Source organism: Coffea arabica, chromosome 10c (genome assembly GCF_036785885.1).
Source record: "Coffea arabica cultivar ET-39 chromosome 10c, Coffea Arabica ET-39 HiFi, whole genome shotgun sequence".
NCBI lineage: Eukaryota > Viridiplantae > Streptophyta > Magnoliopsida > Gentianales > Rubiaceae > Coffea > Coffea arabica.
The window spans coordinates 8,369,466-8,394,389 of record NC_092329.1 but is presented as its reverse complement, the minus strand read 5'-3'; the positions used below and the strand labels follow the sequence as shown (position 1 = coordinate 8,394,389).

The 24,924-nt window shown below is 35.3% G+C and overlaps 2 protein-coding genes and 1 long non-coding RNA gene across 6 annotated transcripts; 2 read left to right on the top strand and 1 right to left on the bottom strand.

Moving 5' to 3' along the window:
* Positions 1 to 925: 925 nt before the first annotated feature.
* On the bottom strand, positions 926 to 7,463 carry LOC113714651 (pentatricopeptide repeat-containing protein At1g03100, mitochondrial-like). Of its 4 annotated transcripts, XM_027238633.2 has the most exons (3): positions 7,277 to 7,463; positions 6,766 to 6,973; positions 926 to 3,937 (listed from the first exon to the last, which is right to left on the bottom strand). In XM_027238633.2, the coding sequence occupies exon 3, from the start codon at positions 3,778 to 3,780 to the stop codon at positions 1,411 to 1,413; it is 2,370 nt and encodes a 789-aa protein (XP_027094434.1). In that variant the 5' UTR covers positions 3,781 to 3,937; positions 6,766 to 6,973; positions 7,277 to 7,463; the 3' UTR covers positions 926 to 1,410. The 4 variants fall into 4 exon arrangements, with proteins under 4 accessions (XP_027094434.1, XP_027094435.1, XP_027094433.1 ...); XM_027238634.2 differs by lacking the exons at positions 6,766 to 6,973; positions 7,277 to 7,463 and adding an exon at positions 4,332 to 4,899; XM_027238632.2 differs by lacking the exons at positions 6,766 to 6,973; positions 7,277 to 7,463 and adding an exon at positions 4,417 to 4,899.
* LOC113714654 (uncharacterized) lies at positions 5,637 to 9,876 on the top strand. Its single transcript, XR_003453761.2, has 2 exons — positions 5,637 to 6,117; positions 9,593 to 9,876. It is a non-coding gene; the product is annotated as an uncharacterized lncRNA (long non-coding RNA).
* An 8,140-nt stretch (positions 9,877 to 18,016) lies between these two features.
* Positions 18,017 to 24,105, top strand: LOC113714596 (endo-1,4-beta-xylanase 1-like). Its single transcript, XM_027238518.2, has 8 exons — positions 18,017 to 18,628; positions 18,708 to 18,770; positions 19,726 to 20,090; positions 20,173 to 20,332; positions 20,525 to 20,877; positions 21,514 to 21,691; positions 21,860 to 22,396; positions 22,793 to 24,105. Exons 1-8 carry the CDS (start codon positions 18,560 to 18,562, stop codon positions 23,906 to 23,908), a joined length of 2,841 nt encoding a protein of 946 aa, XP_027094319.1. The 5' UTR covers positions 18,017 to 18,559; the 3' UTR covers positions 23,909 to 24,105.
* Positions 24,106 to 24,924: the final 819 nt, after the last annotated feature.

Here is a 24,924-nt window from a genome sequence, read left to right as displayed (position 1 = left end):
TTATACATTAAGTAAAAAAGGTGGATCTAAAGGAGTCAATGAGAGATATAGAAAGAATTAAATCGCGACTGGACAAGTCCGAATACTTTCAAAAAAGTCCGAAAAAAATACAAATTAAGAGATTTGATTTCTTGACTCACATCCAGTAAGAGCTTTAAATCTTTTTCTTTGCGACTTACTCGCAATCTTTATTAATCTTCGCTCAAGGAGAGCTTTTAAGTAGTATTTCTTATCTTTGTTCGCTCATTCACAATCCATTTAAAAGTCTTCCATGGGTCAACGTGTGCAGAAATCGTTCCTTCCCTTCCTAGGCTGACTAGACTATTTCGTTAATGCCGACTCGTGTTAGCTCGTTATTGACTATTAGCGACGACTTGTCGCAGTCTAGTTCCCCGGGCTTCAGGTGACTATAGAACATGCAAAAATGAAGAACAACGAATAAATTCTCAAATCGACGGCTTTTTTGAAGCAATCAGATTAAAATTCAAATGGACGCTTCCCAAAATGCCTTTTACATATTCTTCACCCAGAAAAGAAGTTTTTCAATTATACTCCCCTTCGCTTTTTTTCAAATCTCCATAAAGGAGTAAGCCTTAGGTAGCACCTCAAATTTGACGCACAACACCTTGCTATCTTCTTTCGAAAATTTGCGGCAAAAAAGAGTCCCTTAAGTAACATGATTATACGTGTCATCAGAATAAGGAAAAGGAAAGGAGCAAGAGTCTAGCAAATAACAATTTCATCAAGGCACTGCTGCAGGTACAGCTGAGAAATATGAAAATTATTCATGCTTCTAGTGTTCTGGATTATTCTCCACCAAGTTCAGAAGGAAATTGTACTGCACACATAAATTCTCAAATGTATATAAAATGGATGCAGTAAAATGGTTTATCAGCAGATCAGGGCAGTCCTTTAGTTATCCATGTTGATATAAAATCAGATGATGTTATTGTCAATGAGAAGTTCAACAAGCGGTCCCATCATGAACCGAGTTCTACATATGTACAAATTTACATGTAATATGAAATGGAAACCATTGACAAATTAGTAGATCATTCACTACTGTCAAGTCAAATTTTTTAATGAAGAATTTGGAGAACTAAAATAACTGAACTCACAACTAGGTAATACAATTGCGGAGCGGACTCTGCGCAGGCACCAAGATGAGTACTTAGATTACATGGCAAGACTAATGGGAAGTGGTTTCAACCAACTCCACTCCTCCAAATAAGTGGAGTTCAAAGACCACAATCGGCAGTTGGGAACTTGGTATCTGCAAATCTTCTTTTTAAATTGTGGGAGCTTTGTTAACGGTTTTCTTTTCAATGGCCAGCTAAAACAAATTCATCAAAGCAGGAAAGCCTTGATGAAATAGTTAATTCCTAGAATATCACCACATTGATGTCTTCTTCAACTTAGACCAACCCACTTTTTGAAATTCAAAGCTGCTTCTCTTCTTTTCATTTGGTTTTCTGTCTGAAACTTTGGAGCCTTGCCCTTGTATAGTGTTTTATGGTACTTCAGGAACAGGGTTCGGTATCTATATTTGTCGATGAACAAGTTTCCCCTCTCAAGCATGTCAACAACTTCATTGGCTCGAACGAAGAACCCACCCCTCACAAATGTATAAAGCACAGCATCCAATAGTTCCTGATCAAACTTCATCTTGCTGGAAAAGGCAAGAGCCTTCATCTGACCCCATAATTCTGTAACCTCTGTATATTTTGTCCCAATAGCAGCATAGCCCATTACAAGAGAGTGGAAAGTTTGTGCATTCGGGGAGTGACCCAAGCTTTTCATTTTCTTATATGCATTTTCAGCATCCTGCATCAGCCTCTTCTTGCAGAAAAAGTGAATAACATTATTCCAGTCATGAACTCCACAATCAATTTTATGCCCTTCCTTAATTTCCTGCAAGAGTTTTGACATTAGATCAGTTTCACCACTCTCACTACATCCTTTAACCAGCATCTCAAAATCTTGATGACCACCTCTGCGTATTTTAGCCTCTTTCATCTCTTTGAACAGACAAAGGGCCCCTTGGGTATCCTTTTGGAGCACCTGTGACTCGATCAATGCTTCATAGCAGCTTGCATCTAGCTGTATTCCAGCTTTACGGGCATCCCTAAGCAATGATGTTACCTCTCCGGCTCGATTTTCTTTACAATATGCTTTTAGGAGGTCGGCATATACAGAAGAACCAGTTCTAATACCTGCCAAGCGCATTTCATCAAGCAGATCATGAGCCTGGTCTAACCATCCAAGGGATATGCATGATTTTATGACGTGTATTAAGGTAGAATTATCTGCAGAAACTGGAGAACCTTCTTTCTCGGCTTTGATTAGAAACTCTGCCAAATCTTTTGTCCTCTGTGATTCCAAGAAAGCCTTAACCAATTTCACATACAATCTCTCTGTTGGCTGGAGAATACCATGTTCAGTAGTTATTAATTGTACTTGTCTCTGTACCTTGAAAACCAAAACATCAAGTAATTCTTTGGCCTCTGCCTCAAGTTTCAAAAACTTCCTGTCTCTAGAGAAATTTTCAAAAGACAAAAGAGGGCGTAGTGTAGGATATTCCACTCCATCTGGTTCTCTGCAGTCTAAATCCTCTTTAGAAACATGTCCAGAGGATGATCTATTACCATTTGCTACCATTTTGAATGCTGAAGTGGTTGCCCCAAAAGAACTTTGCGCTTTCTTTGCCCTGTGAAGCATTTCCAGCACCATTTGAGATGCAGAATCTAGATCCCCGACTTTTAGATGACTTGAGAGTAAGCAATTATGAAACTGGAGAAACTGTAAGTCACTTACACCATAAGATTCGTCAATTTGCCTCTGAAGCTTCTTCAGCTCTTCTGTTCGTCCGTTATTTTCATACACATGAGCCATAATGATCAACAAGGTAGCATCCACTTTTAAACCGATCCGAGGCACCATGTCAAGTAGTTGCTCGGCTTTCCTAGCAGAATTGAATAGAAGACAACCGGCCACAGCAATGCTAAATGCAGTTGTATTGGGTTTCATGGCTATCAATGGTGCATTGACCTTTTTACGTGGGTCCACCCTTCCATCCTGGAATAAATAACCAATCTCAAGAACCAACTCAGCTGCAATGTATGCTCCAGGAGAGGTCTGTGACATATATGCCAGGATTGTAGCCCAAGCATTAATGGGTGGAAATTGCTCCATCTCAATAAGCTTTCTCAGAATAGTTGATGAAGGAACAGGCAGTCCACATCTAGCAAGTCCCAAAGAGAGATAAATTAGAGTCTCCTTTTCAAAGAGGTTCTGCTTGTGCTCTTCTGAGGCTTGTTCAAACAATGCATAAGCCTTCTCCAGCCATTGAACATCTAAACTTTCTACCAACGTAGCTACAAGCACATTGACAATTGATTTCCTAGGAAATCCCTCCATATGCATGTATTGCTTGTATAAATTCCAAGCATCACTTAGTCTGAGTTCCTCGATTGCAACTTCTAACTCCTGGCACAGTTTGCCTGGGTCTCGAGCCTGGACAAGAATTGTTCCTGCAACAGTAGAAAAAGGTAGTGAAGAACGAGTAAAGCCTGTCTGGAAATCCAAACAATTGCTTTTCTCTATTAAGTTGGTTGATTTGAATTCCCTGAACAGGGTGGAAGGCCTGCAACTCCATTCTGCTCCTGAAAATTTCTCATAAGTCCTCAAACCACCAGTAGCAAGTGATTGAAGTAATGCAGAAGATAGTCTTGGAGTATGGTAGGCCAGTTTCCGGAAAGACATCATATCTCCATGTAGCATAGTTCATCTACTCAAATTGATTAGAAATCAGACCATAATCCTTTCCAAGAATGAGATGATTCAGCAATCCACATAGCATTCTAATTCCAATTCTGGCAGCTATTCAGCAGCAATATTATAACCATGAAACGAGGGATGGCAACCACAGAATGCAAACCTGAAAAAGAATAAAGGTGCAATTTAATCAAAAACTCACCATCACGCAAATACACAAGAGAATTATGACATTGCAGAAGCCAGAGAGGTCTAAGCTGAAAAATGCTAAGCACAAAAAGAAACAATTAATTAGAAGTGATATTTTGTTAAGAAAATGTAATTAACAAATAAAATTCAATACGAACACCCTGTCCATCAGTTCAGTATCAGAATTGGGAGAATCTACTACAAAAACTTAATCCAAGAAAGTATAATTAAATAAAATTTTCTGATTCCTGAATATGTCGAGCTTTCTAGTAACCGTAAGTACCAGAAAGCCATGACCAAGATGTTTTCTTTTTTCCAATTTCAGCTAAATTTCTTCTTCGCTAATAACAAGGTTTTATGAAGCTAACATGAAAAGGATGCATCTAAACGCAGACTAGTTGTTCAGACAAATGCGCAAACACTTCATCGGCATATTCACAAAATCACGAGTACCATCAAACTTGCAACCAAAGACCAGCTCCAAATCACACAACAACAATGCTGACATCCATCTAGTCCTCAAGCGCATATAAAACAAGTTGGTGCTAAGGAAAATAGTGGACATATTCTTGTTGTCAATCCTGAATACTAGTGTATTATTCGTCGAGAATCATATGTTTCGACTGAGCCACAATATTCCAGCTGCGATTGAAAGAATACATGGGAAGAAACGGAGAGATGGCTAGAATCCACTTTCCAGACAGGTGCCAGCGAATTGAAGGAAGGATCTTAAATGACTCAGTATCCTGAAGAAAATTTGAATTAAACTACTTTTCGAGTCCCACAAGGCAAATTTAAACCAACATCTTGGCAAGTGTAGGTTTGTTTTTGACGAATCTCACGCTGTCAATTGGCCAAACAAGGGCTGGCCAATTATCTTATTTAGATTGTATTTTATGGAGAATTTACGAACTTTTCAATAATGTTATTTGGAGCACTTTTACTGGTTAAAGATCAATTACTTCTCATGACAGATTATACAGTTTGAATTAGCTATTTTTGGGGTGTTTTTGAAATATTTTATTATATTTATGTAGATGAAAAACTTTTACTGTAGATGAAGTTGTTTTTTATTTTTTTAGGTTATTTTTTTTTGTGTTTTTGAGGTTATTTTTGATGTTTTTAACGTTGTTTTTGATGTTTTTGATATTGTTTTTATTTGTGTATTACTGTAGTATTGTATATAAAATTGGAGTTTTTAAAAAAAGATCAATCCAAACGGAGCTAAATTTCTCGGCAACGGACCATCTTGAGTTAATTATAAAGAAATTGGGTAAAATCATTAAGAAACTCTCAAATAATAATAGTTAATTTTCGTGGCATTAGCATAGATTATGGAGTTATCTATTAAGTTCAAAAAACATGTAAAGGACTATGCTACAGTGCCTATAGTTATGGTAACGATATTAGGAAAACCTACTATTATAGGTTTCTATTATCTTTAGTGACAAATCAATTTTTTTGGCGACCTTTTTAAATATTATATGTTAATAATTAATATTAACTTTAGTAAGTTTTTAATTAAAACTAGTAAGTATATGTCTGAAAGATAAGTTTTAATCAGAAATAGAAATTTACACTTTGAGTAATTTAATTTACTTACTATTTGACAAAATTTACTTATATTTAAATTAAACTTACTAATACTAAAAGTAAAAAATGTACATATTCTAGTTAAAAAGTTACCAGTTTCTGAAAACGGTTTTGGGTTCCTGAAACACTTTTGGTTCATCTCTTTAAAGTCATCTGCCTTCTTCTTACTTAGTTCTCAGTTCCAACGATACGATTGAATTCCCAGACAAAGATTTTCACTTTGATCTACACTTTCTCTTGGTTACAATTGAATAAATTTTCTCACTTCAAAATTTTCATCTTTAGTTCAAACTTTCCCTATATCCTTTCTCATCGATCGACTGTTTTTGAGTGCTGCCATATGCAGACACAATAAAAGGGAGCATCTGTTACTTCGATTCAACTCATCATTTACGTTGGGAACAGGGTCCTCCGGGTGACCAATTAATAAATTCTCCGAATCTGATTCCGTTTTTTGGGTGTTGATCGGCTGTTTTTGGGTGCTGCCATATGCAGACACAACAAAAGGGTTTGCGACGGTGGTAGCCAATCAAAGAGTATATGAAAAAGAGCAGTGACGAGGTTAGACCATCATGTCCTCTTGAAATCGTTTGATTATATTGCTGTAATTTATTTATATTTTATTTGTTTTGTTTGTCAAGATTTTCTTGCGAAATCAAGGCTGAGAATTTGAAGATTTTATTGCAATTTTGGGGCTGAAAATGTCCACTGAAACATCTAGGAAATGGTTGTAGTTTTGATTGTCTACGGGTAAAATATGCTTAATAGTCATATGAAACATCTAGAAAAGGACTTGAGACTAGGCGTTTAAGTTAAATGTGATTAATTTGTGAATGCATATAAGATGTTTGGTGAAATGTCAAAGAGAAATTTCTGTGTTATGATTGCTACTCTGTGCGGGTGAGAAAATTAAAAGTTCTAATTGCCAAATAGAAATGGCAGTCAAATTGTTAAAAATCTGATGGGAGGCTTCTTAAATTACTCCTTTTTAAGCATATCATTCACTTTCAGCCGGCACATCCTACAAAATATCTGCACTGCAGTCCGCATTTGGGAAATTAATTCAAACCAAGATATCGGAAATATTTCCCCTAAGAATTACTCTGGATGCATATACTAAAACTCTAAACAGAGATGATGTTTATGATTCTTTAACAAGTCAAGAAATAGATGGACCAACCATTTTTATGGATCAGAGTTTGTACTTACCAGTAAGTTCAGCTTGCCGTCGAAGGTGGAAGAGACGTTCTTTATTAGTTCCTCTCTTTCTGTTCTTGAAGCCTTATCGCAAGTTGAACCATAAACTTTGAAACCCTTTGCTCCCCATTCTTGCAGCCTTTCATTAAGTTCCTTTTGGTTTCATGAACATGTGTATGCTATGGCTCCAAATCCTGCCAACTCTTCCACTATGGAATGCCTGAAATTTTGGGTCAAATAGTTAAAATGGGGACACGCATTTTGGATGTTGCATTAAAGCTACTAGGGACATAATCGCACATATATACTAGAACAAGTGAAGGAAGTAAGGATTTATGTATACGAAACGAGATATGACCGTGATTGAGTAGGTTTTTCTGCTCATTAAAAGTTGTCCAATTGGTTGTTAACAGTTAACATACCCTTTTGAGGAGTGAATGAGAAAACTAATGTTGAAATGATTTTACTAATTTTTGGATATAAATATAAATACCAGGAACTATATTTGAAGAAATTTGCTTACCCAATGCCTCTGGTGCCACCAGTAACAAGGGCAGTCATTCTATTAAGAGACCACCTACCACTCAATTGTTCACTGGCACTTGCCATGCTTTCAATGGCTTCCGACTGGGTTGAGAAAAACGCAAGCTGGAGGGAAAGAAATGACCAGATAGATTTCTTATCATGAAAAAGATGCAAGGATAGATGATACCTGCATATGTACGCTACTTGTTAAACCACAAAAAGTACTTTAAGATTTTGTGAGTTGGGAGGTCAGAGTTTTGAATCTTGCCTTCTATCAATTGTCACTTTATGTAATTTTTTTAAATCCAACAGGTGTCATAGGGCATCCGTCTAATTCAAAGGTAATTTAGTCTCTTTCTATTCCTAATAATCCAGTTAGAATTGTCCTTTTCCTCGTTATTTAGGAGCAAGAGTAGGTAAAGACATAGATTATTGACATTTGAAAAAAAATTTTGCCAAAAGTATAATAATCATTGAAATCTACAATCCATCACAATATTGCACTTAAGATAATGGTCAGCCGGCTGCAGCCCAATGGCGTAAATATATCAATGGATAAATGTGGTTTTATTGACTAAGATTCCACTGGGGCCCTCTAACATTGTCCTTCAATTAAACAAAGAAAGTGTATGTATATATGTGGTTTGAAGGTCATATTAATGATTTGGGTTACTTGGCTTGGATGTCTGTGGGAATCGGTCCAAGTTTCATCCATACATATTAATTACCACTGCTTACTTGCTAGGAAGGAGTCTTGCGCCACTCTCAATCATAAGATATGGACAATTAAGATGACTCCAAGCTCCATAATAAGACAAGCATAGTGATTGAAGTATTCATAAATACAATTATGTGTATTCTCTTTTTTTTTGTCCAAAAAATACGACTTTGTGTATTGAAGTCAAAAATTTGGGGGTTTACGCCAATGGGATAGGTAGCAAGTACAATCAAACTCATTTCTTGTAAACTTGTCATTACTAGCTAAAATACTCCAAATGAATGAATCCTGACTCCTGAGCAAGAAAGCACCGTCCTGGAGCTGCATGTTTGGTTCAATTACATTAGCATGTACACATCAATTAGAATGCATAATCTCTTGCCTAAATTAGAAGTATGTATGAATTTCATTAATATATGGAGTCTTCGTGAATCCCTGCCCTGCTGTCTAAAGAGTTTTTTTTTTGTGATGGGGGGGGGATCTCGTGGCTAGGAATCAGTTCTTTTTGGAATCTTCTGAAGGAAAATTCAGATAACATATGGTTAATTAAGGCTCAGCTAAGTGAACTAATCTCTGCTCTATATGTAGTATGATTTCCTTCATAAAATTTTCAGATAGTCTCCCTCAAAGTCAAGGAATTAAGCATCAATTTGTGTAAAAGTGACTTGGGAATACCATTATTTAGACCACTGATCAGTTCCGGTCGATTTATCATATATAGTCAAAAATGTGTAATTGCGTTGCTTATTATTGTAATTATTATTATTTTTATTTTTATTTTTATTGGTAAGCAAAGTTTTCAATTATTGAGGTTGAAGTAAAAACTGAGAATTTACGACTACTTTTCCTGTAGATAGATAGGAGTGACTTGCTTTAGCATTTGCAGGTGTTTATGGTGTGAAACATGTGTTAAATTTGCGCGATTTCAGTTTGGGTGGGCTGACTGGAAAATTAATTTTAAGATTCATAATTATTATGACATGTTAGTTGATGATCAGTCTTTTCCTTTAGGGACAATGCTACAGTGCCTATAGTTACAGTAACGATATTAGGGAAACCTACTATTATAGGTTTCTATTACCTTTAGTGACAGATCAAAATTTTTAGCGACTTTTTTAAATATTATATTAAAATAATTAATATTAACTTTAGTAAGTTTTTAATTAAAACTAGTAAGTATATGCCTGAAAGATAAGTTTTAGTCAGGAATAGAAATTTACACTTTGAATAATTTAATTTACTTATTATTTGACAAAATTTACTTATGGTTGAATCAAACTTACTAATACTAAAAGTAAAAAATGTACATATTTAAGTAAAAAAAAATTACTGGTTTCTCTGAGTTGTTCTTGTGGCTTACAGCCGTATTCTTGATTTTTATTCTTATGTTCTCAAATAAATGAATTATCTACTTCGATTGTTTCGAGCATTAAAATTGGTACAGGTGGTTTACTATAGAAATGTTTCTCACATGGCTTGTTCTGCTGCTAAAGCTTAGGGGCTTGAAGCACGCATACGTTTTACTGTTATTCTTGTCATCATTTGGTTATTTCCGCTTCCAGATATGCTAAAACTGAAAGTCATGTTTTTTTTCAGGACTGGATATCTCAACGGGATGGAATAAGTGAAAGGAAGCAGGGAAGATTAGCATTAATCATGAAATTCCATATGGATGGTTCTAGTCAAACATGGGGTGCATCGGACACAGTCTCTCTTTTTGTCTTAGTTGTTATAGGTGTTTTCTGATTGCGCTACTACTTTTGTAGTTGTGACCCTGTCACATTTTGTTCAGCTTAGTCAGGGACTATTATGCAGTAGTTGTTCTAATGCTTAACCACTTCTAAACCTCGGTAGTTTTATATAAGCAGCTACTTACTACATGCTACATTTTGCTATAAAGTACTATGGAGGATGCCCTTACCACATTAATAGCGGTGTAACATCCATTCTGTCGTAGGAGCACGTACTCTTATTTATTTCTGCGAGCATTAGAAGTTTTTACTCCGAAACGAATGTATCGTTTCGTTCCGACCCAAAAAAAAGTGTGTTGCTTTCCTATGTAGACTGACGGCACTTTTATGAGAGAGCATCGGCCTTTGTGAATTTAAGTGCCGCGATTTCCACCGTAAGCCATTAGCAGAGGTCCAAACAAATAGTATCTTCCCACGTCCTCTATAAATAAACAACTAATCCACCTTTCTATTTAATGACAATCTGCCATTAGGAATAATGGGACAAACTTTTAGCTCGGCTGCTGCATCATATTAACAGTTAATTCCTGCATCCATGGACATAGAAGAACCAAGCAGCTCAACTGTCCAATCCCGCCAAAAAAATGACAATGGATGGATCACTTTTCCTTTTATCACAGGTATATCCCATTAGTCTCGCAGCAAATTAGTGTTTGTCATATGCACTCAGGAGAATACCGCTTCTCTCTTCAAATATAAAGCACATTTAGTAAGATAGGAGAATAGCAAATATAAAGCACATTCTTCTGCCTTATAAAGTACTTGGCATTCAGCTAGAAATAGCCAAGATGAATTAGAATTTTTCCCAACTATGAATACTTTTATTGTTCATCTTCTCTGCAAATGATCTTGTAGAAGAAATCCCCATGCATTCTTACGGTGTAGGACCAATTCCATTGCAATGTTAAAACGTTCAGTCTCGGATTGAAACTGAAAATTCATGACACCATAATAGAATTAGTGAGTTAACCATGCAAGTAAAGATAACAGTTACACTGACATTTATAATTATTCACCACAAAAAATTACCATTATGGGGTGCATTACCATGAACGACCTGAAAACACGATATGAACCTAACACGAAATTAATTGATTCGGATTGAAGTTTCACGGGTTCGGGTCAGAATCGAGTCGAATCCGACAAACCCGAAAAGAAAACGGGTCGAATTCGGGTTAGACCGTGGGTGATCCGATACGACCCGAACACCTGTTTATGAATTAAAAATTATTTTACCTAACTAAACTAAGTTATTCTTTTTTTTTCAAATGCATTAATCACTTAATCCTAAATGAATTTATTTAACTTATTTGAAATTGAAATTATTATATTTGGACAAATAATGTATTATATTATTTTTTACTTTTATACTGCTTTTATTTATTTTATATTTGGTTTGGAATAAAACACTTTTACAGTGTTTTTAATTTATTTTAGATTTGGTTTGGGATTATTTATTTAAATTTTTATTACTTGATTATGTAATTAGTCTTGTGCGAATTAGAAATTACAGTGGTAAATAAATAAATTAAAATTAAGTTTTGGGTCATTCGGGTCGTCCCGCCAGTCCGACAACCTGGAATTTTCAGATTCTGGTTAGATATCCTGACCCGTTTTGGGTTGGGGGGTCAAGTTCGGGTCAACCACTTTTCTATTATACCTGGATCTCAACCTGACCCGCCACTCCGATTTGGACCCGATTGCCACCCGTAATTATATTGTTAAAAAAATAACATATTTTACAAATTATTCCAATTTATTTAGAAAATGTTACTAATTTCATTAGAAATTATGAAATGTAATCATGGTTTATTAATTTTTTACTAAATATAAATACTACATACAAAAGGAAAAGATATTTGACTTTGTTTTACTTTGATTAGAAAAACTTGTGGTAGAAATAACAAAATAGTGACGGGGGTGCAAATTTCAAATCAACAACCAACGTACACTTAATTACGATAATTTTTTAGTTGACCAAACTAATATATGCCATAAAGTAGTAAGATTTGATCATTTATAAATTGGCAATTTTAGCAGTTTATATACCATTCACCTATAAAAATTATGATTATTATAAAATGACATTTTATAATAATTTACATACTATTTGCCAATTAAAAGTAAGTTTGATAAAAAAAAATGTGCATATAAATCCATATTGTAAATGATACAAAATATATTTGAATCTCACAAAACTTAATATGTGGGTAAATTTACTATAGTTTTCAAAGATTATGCTACATTAGTACAAATTTAACTTTTATACTTGTGACCTAAAAAATAAATTTATTAGAACACATAACCTTTGTAAATGATACATACATTTATTAAAATGCTTAAAACACATAACATTGATGAATGATACATACAATCATATATTATACATTTACGTTACCAACAATTACTAACTATAATATTAAGTTGATTGTTATCAGAGCTGGGGGCCGATCTTAGCCACGTCTTTCGACAAGCCAATATGGTAGCGGATGCTTTAGCCGCATTGCAGCTGGGCCACGGTGTGGTATACACCGGAGAAGAGTCACTTCCACGCAAGATTAAAACTCTCCTTAGGATAGATCAGCTAGAGATGCCATATATTAGGCCTTAAACTGCGCAGGGCGCATTTTTGTAATTTTTACTTTTGGATAAATAAAAAAGTATAAGGTAAAAAAAAAAACTATAATATTAAGTTTCAATCATTAATAAAAAAATCTTTGCATTATTTTAAATAAACTTCCTAATACTTGTTTCATATAAGTTTCTTTAAGTAAAATAGTAAATTTATGCTACAAACTAGTAAGTCTTGATGATTAACCAAATTTACTATTCTATCAACAGGATTTACTATTAATCCGTGAAAACTTACTATTATTTGAACTAAACTTACTCTCTAAAAAGTAAGTTTTGAATATAGAGTAGTAATTTATTTTTTTTAAAAAAGTAACTTTCATTTTTATTTCAATTTACTTTTTTAGACATAAATAGGATAACACTTAGATGACCATTTTCGAATTATTTTTTATTTGCTTTTAGCGACCATTTGATTATTTGATAGGTTTATCCACCTAAATAGGATAACACTTAAAAATAAGAAAGTAAGTTTTCTATCTAAAATAATAAGGTAACAGTAATAAATTAGTAACTTTTATACTTCAAAAGGTAAGTTGGAATAAATATTAAGCTTACTTTTTAAATAAATAAATTACTACTTTATATCCCAAATTTACTTTTTAGAGAGTAAGTTTAATTCAAGTAATAGTAAGTTTTTATACATAAATAGTAACTCTTACTAATAACATGGTAAATTGATTAATAATCAAAACTTACTGATTTATGGGACACATGTACTATTTGATTAAAACATATTTCAAACTAGTATTAGGAAATTTATTTGAAATAACTATAAGATGTTTTATTAATGATTAATTCTTAATACCTTAGTTAGTAAGTACTCATAATATACCTGTATAATACATGATTATAGGTTTAATTTAAAAAAAATTATTTATATAGTTTAAAATACTATGAAAAATAGTTTGACTTTTCACATAATCTTGTGAAATATGTAAAAAAAATTTGTCATATTATAAGCTTTTAATCATTTTCAATTTTTTAAAACTTTGAAAGTTCGAATAACAATAACAACAAATCTTCCTAGTTATATATAGAATATTACTTGTTTATATATCAAAATTTTATAATTTAACACCTATGAATATAATAAGATGATAAAGTTTTAATAAATTTACATCTGAGACACAAGAAATAATAAGAGTAAAAGCCTAAACAAAATGAGAAATAATATAATAATAAAAATGACAAAATTAGTATAACAATTAATATAAGAAAATCAGTATGATCTGGATTTTTTCCCTTGGGAGATTGTTCATAAGAATAGGATCCAATAATTATAAATGAAAATCACATGCATGTATAATCTATTGTATAATTTAAATTAAATTTAGTTCACCTATAAAATGGTCCTAAAATAATTAGTACACTATGATATATGTTATTTTAACAACAAAATTTTTTTTTACTATAAGTCTGAAATATCCATGACATATGTATGAGGAATATTTTATCATATTTGTATCTCACATCTAATCATGAAGTTAATTTGAGAAAAACTATTTCTGACAATAGAATTATTTTGAATATAACCAACAAGTTGACATTTTTTAAACAATAAAAGTGAAATATTTTGGGAACTTAGTTGTTTATTTTCCCATAATTAAAAATTTAAAATATGACAAATTATTCTTACATATTTTATAAGGTCATATGCAAAAAAAAAAGTTTTCATAGTATATTTAAAATGCTTCGAACATATAACATTTATAAATGATACGTACAATTGTAAGTTTCTTTAAGTAAAATAGTAAATTTATGCCACAAACTATTAAGTTTTGATGATTAACCAAATTTACTATTCTATCAACAATATTTACTATTAATCTATAAAAACTTACTATTACTTGAACTAAATTAACTCTCCAAAAACTAAGTATCAGATATAGAGTAGTATTTTACTTCAAAAAAAAAGGTTAGTTCCATATTTATTCAAGTTTACTTTTTGAGACATAAAAGTTACTAATTTATAAGGATAACTTACTATTTTTAATGCGAAACTTACTACCCAAAATTTTAGGCATTATCTTGTTTAGATGACCAGTACAACAGGTAATCAAATGGTCGCTAAAAGTATTTTTACCTGTTATATCAGGTAAAAATAGTTTCGTTACCATAACTATCGTTACTTCAGACTTTTCCACATGTAAAATGTACAAGAAGTAAGCATATAAAATCCTGTGCAAAAGTGCAAAAACTGCCTTGTAGCCTAATGTACTTTTGCAATTATTTTAGTTTTATCTAAATTGGTATAACTAAAATTTTCCGTTTGGATTATAAGTTTTTGAAGTTTATATAAAAAATACAATGATGAGACGATGTATGTAATTTGAAAAAATAATTAAGAATGCGTGATAGGAATGTTCCCAAAATTTTTTGGCGAAAATTCATAATCCAAACCCCTTAGATTCTCCTTCCTTGGTTTACTTTTTACCATATTGAAGGTCATGACCACGTCTAGAAACCTTGGAATCCCAATCCTAAATTTGCCACATCAGGCTCAAGCCAATAACAGCCGTCACAAAGAAGAAAAATACTACACATATTCTTTTTTTTTTTAATTAATACTAAACATTTTCTTAATAATATATAGATTATGAAAGAATTTATCTTCTCAAGGCTGATTCGACTCCTTGAAATATGCTCATTGGTTGATTTAACTTCAAACAATGGCAAACTATCATAGGCTTCTTTACGGCACCGTAGCACTGCACTAAGCTAACTATTCAGAAATCATCTGCTACATCCAAAACCAAGCCAAAGTAATGCTATCAAAGGATCCCAAAAGTTAATGAATTTTTCAGTCCAATTTAAGCCCAAGTGGAAGAGATGAAGGGAAAAAAAAAACCAATTTTGGAAACTAAATTTGCAAATTTGCAAGTCAGGAGAACCAAAGAAACAAAAATGCTAGGTTTGTGAGTAAGATATTTGTCCCGCATTAGTTTGGGAAAGGAAAAACGAGTACTTAATACATAGGTAAAGATTCAAGACCTCTTATAACTTAAAATTTTGAAGTGAAATATGAGTTTGGACTTATCTATTGGGTCTCAACTTTCTTGTGTTTTGTCCTCGCAAGATCTTGGACAAAAGATATTTGTACTAAAAATATATGCTGTGATGGATGCTCCGTCTTTGGATTACCAAGATAAAAACAGCAAAGAGTTGCATGCAAGATCTTCATCCAAGGGCATTGTAGAATCAATGGATAACATATTTGTATAAAGAATAAACCTACTGCTGTCATGCACGGTTCTTGGATTTCCGAGACAAAATGTCGAAAACAGCAAAGAGTTGCATGTGACATCCCGCGCTTGGCGTCTAGTTAACTTGCAAAACTTCCAAACCCTCCAACAATCTTCATCACGGCTAGCTATAAATGAATCGCCCTCCTGCATGTTGCTTCTTACGCCGAGTCTTAGATTCTTCGAGCACTTTTCACAGCAGAGTCATTGATTTGCAGGTATGTGCGAGTCTTCAGAGTTTGTAGTATTAAGGCTGCTTGTTTATCTTATTATCCAAATTTTCGGGAGGGCATATGGAGAACCCATCAACGAGCAATGTCCACCGTGATGGCTTTGATCAACCTGATCAGACATCGGAGATTTTCCTTGTGAGTTTTCCTCCGGCTGGGATTTTCTATTGGCCTGATTTTCATCTTATACTGAACAAAGAAACAATGTGGTTGATTATCAGATGGTTTGCTTACATTGTTTTAGCATTCAGGCTTACAGTCCATATTCTAGCAAAGTTCATTGAAATAGTCCAACAGCTGGAGAAATGCTACATTTAATTTGTAAAGCAAATGGTACATATGGTCACTAAAGTATTTAAAATTTTATATCTCGGTCACTGACGAAATAGTCATTCGGCTAATTAAAAGCATATATCGATTAGCCGTTCAACCAAACAATGTACAGTTTTATTAGTTGAGTGACAAAAAAAATTACGTTTTTAAGTTGAAGAATGACGGTGACCATTTTGATTAACGAAAAAGTTTAGTTACCAAAATGAGGAATTTTAAATAGTTTAACCACCATAGACAATAACTACTGTATGCTCTAATTTGGAGCAATTGTCACCATTCTAGTGTACAATCAGGAGATATCAATATGTTACTCGGGCTGTACAGTACTAAGCACCTATTCAGCTTGTCAAAAAAACAAGACAACTTACTAGTACAGTGGATGGAAAATCAGCCCATATTAATGACAAGGACTTATTACTTGACAGAGCCAGAGCAAAGAACCTGCTTTCTCTGAAGATGAGAACATCATATCCAATCCCAACTTTGACGATGGCCTTAACAATTGGTCTGGAAGAGGCTGCCAGATTGTTTTGCATGAAGCCAAAATTGTTCCTCCGTCTGGCAAGTTCTTTGCATCTGCTACGAATCGCACTGGTAGCTGGAACGGCATTCAGCGGGACATTACAGGCAAAGTACAGCGAAAGCTTGCTTATCAGGTTGTAGCTGTAGTTTCTGTATTTGGTAACAATGGGGCTGATGCAGAGGTTCGTGCAACATTGTTAATTCAGGCTGCAGATGATCAGCGCGAGCATTACATTGGGCTTGCGAGGTAAGTTATCGCCTGCCATGTCTGATACTTTTTCTTGTAGTTTGAAATGCAGCATACAAGAGGTCTGTATAATGTATAGCACGAGTTGCAATCGTTAAATATGAATTTGAAAAGCTAATGGTCTCATCCAAGAGTCAAGGCATGCTTAATTACTTGGAGGAAAAAGTCTTCCTTTGTTAAGGCTCAATCATTTGGAGGAAGATCCTTAATTAGCTTCATTTTTTTTTTGTTTCTCTTTAATACAGGTTATACACCATATTCACCCAATTGACAATCTCCTTCATGTGAAGTAGACCTGTTTCGTGGGTTTATTCACATGAAAATAGATAAGGAGTTGACTGGTTAAAATAAAAAATTTTGTTGGCAATTCTTTGACATGCTCATGCACATTAAAACAAAAAAAACCCGTTCATTTGCATGAAGAAAGTGATATACAGTGGTCTTCAATTACTTGGCATGTGCTTTGAGTTTTCATCCTATGTCTTCTCATATAGATGCAACAAAGTGACTTGCAAGTGCATTATCTTTAATCAGGCTTATTCATCTTTATCTGTGTCAATTTTTGATTGTCTGGTCTAGGTAACATAAAATTGCGCTCTTTCACTGTCTTGTATTTTCTACTATTCATCATGACATGTTTTATATTTAAAATTTAAAATTTTATTTTTAGTGAAAGATGCAAGTTAGATGGATTGGTAGAATTTTAACGTCAGGTATGAGACCTAAAACTTGAAAAAACAAAGTTCAGTGGTTATAAAAAAGGGACTAAATCCCTCTTTGGACTGTGAGCCAAAGGTTCGAACTCCAACTGCAGTGAAAAAAATCTAAAAGAAGTGTCAGAATAACTCTTTAATTTAGTCAGATCTGTATACTTGCTAACCCACTATACAACCTCTTTAGATTCCCATTCCGGTAGAATATGATATATTATATTATATTATATAAATGCTATAGAATACACATTGTTATCGAAAAAAATGAGACTTAAAACTTGAAAGATGTGGACTCTAGGATAGACTAGTAAATGTTTTCATTACCCAAAAAAAAGCTTAAAGACCTAAAACTTGAAACTTGAAAGATGTGGGCTCTTAATAATCAGTTAAAGGAACAGACTCAACAGCACGCATCGCAAGAAAAGCCAGATTTCACCTAACCTGCAACTTGTTAAGAATGAAATCTGACTTGTAATCAAAGACCTAGAGACCCGTTGACAAAGAAAGGTATCGATGATATGATTTTACTTATAGAACACAGCATCCCTAAAACCGGTAATCTTCTATTTCAATTCAAGCATTCAAAATTGCAATTGGCCAACCCAGTCTGCAAGACAAAGAAATCCCCCGCCAACTCCAACTTGTACACAATTTAATGAAAAAATCTGGAAAATCAAGAGGAACAAGAGAAACCCATTTTTAAAATGCAGAAAGAAAATGTCCTAGAACAAATGTTCCTGCAATGCTGGCTGTCTAGATTATTGGGACAAGATATCAAACAGTTAGAAGGCAGAAGACTTCTGATTGGTCGGTAGGTTTAGTTGGTCCCGCCATATCCGATGACTTCACTTATAAAACTTCCGAACATACAGTAGTTTGTATCTGTATATAATGAAGCGGCTGTGTTGCTGCTTCAGACGTCGAATTCCGAAGCAATTTTCGGAGAACAGTCCCTCGCAGGTACTGAAATTTTTCTTAGAAGTCTATCTTTGTCTGATATTTTTGGTGTGGTTTAGTGATCTTGCTTAATGGGTTTTAGAGTTCGAAAGTAGATATGGAGAACCCATCAGAGGGCAATGCCAATAATGCGTTCCAATCTGAGGTATGCATTGCTTACCTTAAAGCTTTTCTCTTGTTCCTTCGTTTATTAAATTTTCTGCCGACCTCATTTCAATTTTGAAGGATCGCTCTGGACCGATGGGCATTATTAATTGTTTAAGTAATTGTTGTTTGTTAGTAGCTCCTAATTCTCAGACTTGGATCAATTGATGAGTCTCCCTTTGACACACAAAGAAAGTCACATTCTTATGTTGTACATCAATCCAAATTTTGCTTATGTATGTACATCTATCCACAATAGTGTATGTACTGTTAGTGTACATATGATAAACTCATATTCTTAATAAACAAACTTTGTGCACTATTATTATACTTATTTGGTGGATTTTGGAGAGCTTGGTGACCGGGGCGTGGGAGCTGGTGGCCAGAGAGTTGTACACTTGAGAACTGAATTGTTGAGTATTATGCTGACTAAAAACTCAATTTGTTATAAGAACGTCAGCTGCTAATTTTGAGTGAATGGCTACAGAGTGCCATTTTTTAGCTAATGTTGTCAATGATATCCGTGACAATGCATCATATTTGTTTTGATAAGTAGTGCAAGAATTGAGCAACTACAGAGTGCTAGTTTTGAGCTAATGTTGTCAATGACTCCAAGAACTATTAGGGGTACCAGGTAGGTAAGGAACATTTCCTGAACATTCATTTATTCTAAATTATTCGTGGTTTACATGGCCACCTTGTTTTGCTTCAAGAGGCATTATGAATTTGGATGCAAAAGGAGCTGCTGCCTTGGTGGTTAATAATCATCTGGATGTAACACCCTGTACTTGTGTAGTCAAACAAAGTTATATGTTAAGAGAGTTACCCTTTCGTTTTCCTTCTTTTGTGAGATCATATGACAGTGAATTGCGATGGAACCTTTTTATCTGTTGAGTTTTATGTATTAGCTTGCACAAATACATCCTAATATATACATTATGAATTTCTGACTGCAGAATTTAGAGGAAAATGTGAGGACTATGAGGAACAGTTCTGATATTAATATCATCCATAACCATGACTTCTCTAGGGGGCTTCATTCATGGCATCCGAATTGTTGTGAGGCCTATGTGATCTCAGCTTACTCAAGTAGCATTGAAGGAAACTCGCCCAAACCTGGCACTTATGCTGTCATTACAAACCGGAAGGAACCTTGGCAAGGCTTGGAGCAAGATATAACAAGCCAAGTCTCTACTGGTTCCACATATATGGTGTCTGCACGTGTTGGTGTATCAGGTGCTCTTCAGGGATATGCTGATGTCCTAGCAACATTAAAACTGGAATACAGGAACATGGATACTAGCTACTTGTTCATTGGAAGGCAATACATTTCTCTTTCTCATAGATTAGTTGCCCTGTTTTATTTTTAGAGCCATTGCTCTGATGGCAGTGTCCTTGTGCAGAAGGTCTGTTTCGAAAGATTGCTGGGAGAATTTAGAAGGCACATTCTTGCTGTCGACAATGCCTGATAGGGTGATATTTTATCTGGAAGGGCCTTTACCCGGTGTGGACCTGCTTATAGAATCAGTAGTAGTCTCTTGTTCTAGCTCCAGTTGGTGTAATGTAAGTTTATCTGATTCTCCCACGACACTTCTTCTAGGAATTTTGCATTTCATTGAGAACTAGCCAATAGTAGGATAAATGATTAGTATGATGGCGTGAAGGACAGCTGTATTTGTGTGTTTAAGGATAGTAAATGTGTCCATTGCTTCTGCAATCAGCTCAAGTTACTGACAAGGACTTGTTACTTGACAGAGCCAGAGCAAAGGATCTCCATTGTTTGAAGAAGAGAACATCATAACAAATTGGAAGTTTGACGATGGTCTTAATGGTTGGTCTGGTAGAGGCTGCAAGGTTGTTTTGCATGACACAATGGCAGATGGCAAAATTGTTCCACAATCTGGGAAATTGTTTGCATCTGCTACAGAACGTACTCAGAGCTGGAATGGCATTCAGCAGGAGATAACAGGGAAAGTAAACCGGAAGCTTGCTTATGAGGTTAGTGCAGTAGTTCGCATATATGGTAACAATATAACCAATGCAGATGTTCAGGCGACATTGTGGGTTCAGGCTGCAGACATGCGCGAGCAGTACATAGGCATTGCAAAGTAAGTTTGTGCTTGCCATATCTGATTTCTTTTGTTCCATGGTAAAGTGGAGCAGAGGATGTCATTATACTTAGCAAATAATCAGCTGAAGTTTATCTTTAAAAGCTAGTGATCTTTGTTGAAGATGTGCTTTTCTGGGAGAAGATTATCCTTTTGTGAGGATCAATCCTTAAAAAGAAGTTTTCCCTTCTTATTTTTATTTTGCAGCTATATGGGTTATACACCATATCATGTTAAAACAACCAGTGAGGCGGGATGTCTTACTAGTGTACTTAAAAGATACTGCTGCAATGGACATATTACTACCGAAAACTTTAATTTAGTATTTTGACTGATCATATTTAAAAATGTGTTGGTGCACATACAGTATGCTTGACAAAGCAATGAGATGAGCATCAATTACTTCAATAGTTATTATAGAATGGAACTTCATCTTCCTTGATATGTTATTTTAGGTCTCATATTGATACAACGAATTGATCTGAAGGGCATTATCCTGCATGAGGCCTAATGTTCTTGGTTGTGTGAACATTTTTAGTATATGCTTGAACATTTTTAGTAGACTTGTAGTATTCATCAGAAAAGATATCATGTATGGACATTATCCGAAAAATATGCTAAATGAATGACCTGCAGAGTGAAGGCAACAGACAAGGATTGGGTGCAGATGCAAGGAAAATTTCTTCTTAATGGTTCGCCATCGAGAGTAGTGATTTACTTAGAAGGTCCACCTCCGGGCACTGATATCCTTCTTAATAGCTTGGTGGTAAAACATGCGGCTAAAGTACCTCCTTCACCTCCTCCGGTAATCGAGGTTGGTTGAATAGGTCCTGTGATGTGGTGTTTCCAGTTCACATCCATGATGCGAAAATATTTCATATTTTACATCCTTTTTCTTGAATTATGTTAGTCAAGAAGAAATCTTCTGCATGCCTTCTCAATTGTGTTATGTTTTGCATGCTAATTTCATTAATGTTTTCAGGATGTAGCTTTCGGTGTTAATATCATTGCCAACAGTGACCTTAATGATGGCACAAATGGGTGGTTTCCACTTGGCAACTGCACTCTTAGCGTTGGAACTGGCTCACCACATATAATTCCTCCCATGGCTAGAGATTCTCTTGGAGCTCATCAGCCACTAAGTGGTCGCTACATCCTTGTGACAAAACGCACCCAAACATGGATGGGTCCTGCTCAGATGATTACTGACAAAGTAAAACTCTACGTGACATATCAAGTATCCGGGTGGATTCGAATTGCTCCTGGCCCTACTAGCCCCCAGAGTGTGAACGTTGCTCTTGGTGTGGATGACCAATGGGTTAACGGCGGACAAGTTGAGATTCGTGATGATAGATGGCATGAAATTGGTGGGTCATTTAGAATTGAAAAACAACCTGCTAAGGTGATGGTTTATGTTCAGGGTCCTGCTTCGGGCATTGACTTCATGGTTGCTGGACTGCAAATATTTCCAGTTGACAGGCATGCCAGGTTTAAATCCTTGAGGAGACAAACAGATAAGGTACATTTTTCTTCTGCTTTTCTTTATTTTCTACATGTATTGATGTATAGTAGCCACAGGGTGATCACTACGTGTCTAATCAGACATATCTCCATATGTTCTTTCCTTAAAATGCATTTTACAAGCTTTCTGAGATAAAGCTTTCTTCTTATGAGCAAATGATTTTACTGAATTTTTGTCATATATTCAATGAATCGTTTGGCCAAACTTATTGGGTCACACTAACACAAGCAAAAGATACTTGGTTCTTGTTCTGACATCGTGTTGTCTCACATCTTAATTTGCTTTATGCTTTACCTTACTGCATTAAAATACCAATGGTTATGTTGAATTTGGTGAATGTGTTATTATCAGATCCCTTAAAGACTACCAACTAAATCTTTTGCTAAAATGCAGATACGAAAGCGTGACATCATCTTGAAATTATCAGGATCAGATTCTGGCAGTTTGCTTGGTACCTTAATCAGAGTAAAACAAACTCAAAACAGCTTTCCCTTGGGATCATGTTTGATGAGAACAAATATGGACAATGAAGACTTTGTTGATTTCTTTGTCAAACATTTTAATTGGGCAGTCTTTGGAAATGAACTGAAGTGGTATTGGACGGAAGCACAGCAAGGAAACTTTAATTATAAGGATGCCGATGAACTCTTGAACCTCTGTACCAGCCACAACATTCAAGTCCGTGGGCATTGCATCTTCTGGGAGGTTGAGAACACAGTTCAGCAATGGATACGCAATTTGAGTCAAAGTGACTTGAAGACTGCCGTTCAAAACCGTCTTACAGGGCTTCTTACACGCTACAAGGGTAAATTCCGACACTATGATGTGAACAATGAGATGATGCATGGCTCATTCTATCAAGACCGGTTGGGCAAAGACATCCGGGCAGACATGTTCAAGACTGCAAACCAACTAGACCCATCTGCTATCCTATTTGTGAATGATTACCATGTCGAGGATGGTTGCGACACCCGGTCATCGCCAGAAAAGTACATAGAGCACATACTTGACCTCCAGGAGCAGGGTGCACCTGTTGGAGGAATAGGTATTCAGGGGCATATAGATAGTCCAGTGGGACCTGTTGTCTGCTCTGCACTTAATGATTTAGGTATTCTTGGGCTTCCAATCTGGTTCACGGAACTTGATGTGTCTTCTGACAACGAGCACATTAGGGCCGACGATTTGGAAGTAATGCTTCGGGAAGCTTTTGCTCATCCAGCAGTAGATGGTGTTATGTTGTGGGGATTCTGGGAACTGTTCACGAGCAGGGAAAACTCTCATCTAGTGAATGCAGAAGGTGACCTAAATGAAGCGGGTCGGAGATATCTTGCCCTTAAGGAGGAGTGGTTGTCCCATGCTCACGGCCATATTGATGAACAGGGACAATTCTCCTTCAGAGGATTTCAGGGATCATATCAAGTGGAAATTTTCAGCACCAAAGGAAAAGTCATCAAGACATTTGCTGTTGACAAGGGCGAGGAACCGCTGATAATATCCATAGACCTATAGTTTACTAATTCAGACAATTAAGATAACGACTGCTTGTGTTTGTAATACTGTAATACTGTGGTGTAAAGTACAAAAATGTGGTGGTGGTCTTGCTGTCTGTAAATGGTTGTAAATGTTCCTTTTGCAAAGGTTTGACATGTTGCTTCTGTTCCTACTTTTTACAGTCAAATAAATGAGTAAAGATCTATCTTTTCCTCTTTCTTTTTTAGCACGATCACAGTTTCATTCCATCAAAATTACTTAGCTAGTTCTCGTCGAGAATATCAAGTAGACTAGGCAAGGATCTGGGGGTCACATTTTGCCAGAATCGCGTGCCTGTTGTAAAGAAGAACATCTCCTGCCTAATCAAGAATCATTTTAAGAGACTAAATCTTAAATCCATCCTCAACGCTGCAATATGTTTTCATGGCTCTCAAAGTACCAGGAACAGCAGAAGCCACCTCATTAAGTGCTAACTGTGGAATTTCTGTTGGTTAATAGTAAATGGTATTGACAGGTTAAGCTAATACATTTTTGCTGGAGCAGGCTATACCTTCAGCTTAATTATTTTGTTGCAGGAGGTATTGTTCCGACCCTGGACCTGGTCCAGTACATAACCGAAAGGAAACCTTGGATAAAGATATTGGCAGTGTCCTCCAATCCATGTAACCCGTTCTCCTATATAATGATTATGGGCGTCTGTTGGGCCAAGAAGTGCAGTATTTCTCTATGATGGAGACATAACTATCCCGAAATTGTCTTGAAAGTTGAAAGCGATGGATGGTTGATGCTTACAACATTTGCAAGAATTCATTACAAACATGGGACTAGGGCCACAAAGCTCAGGCCCAGAATTTGCCGAACGTCTCATTAATCATATATCTAATTGTAGCGTCATCTCCTGATCTCCACCGAATACTTGATCCATGCATGAGGCTTAACAAAATTTTCTTGCTGTATAGGAAAAATACTTGGACTGTATGGGGAGAAGGGTCATATCTGCCAACATTCTAGCCAGTTCAGGTCAGATGAAGGAT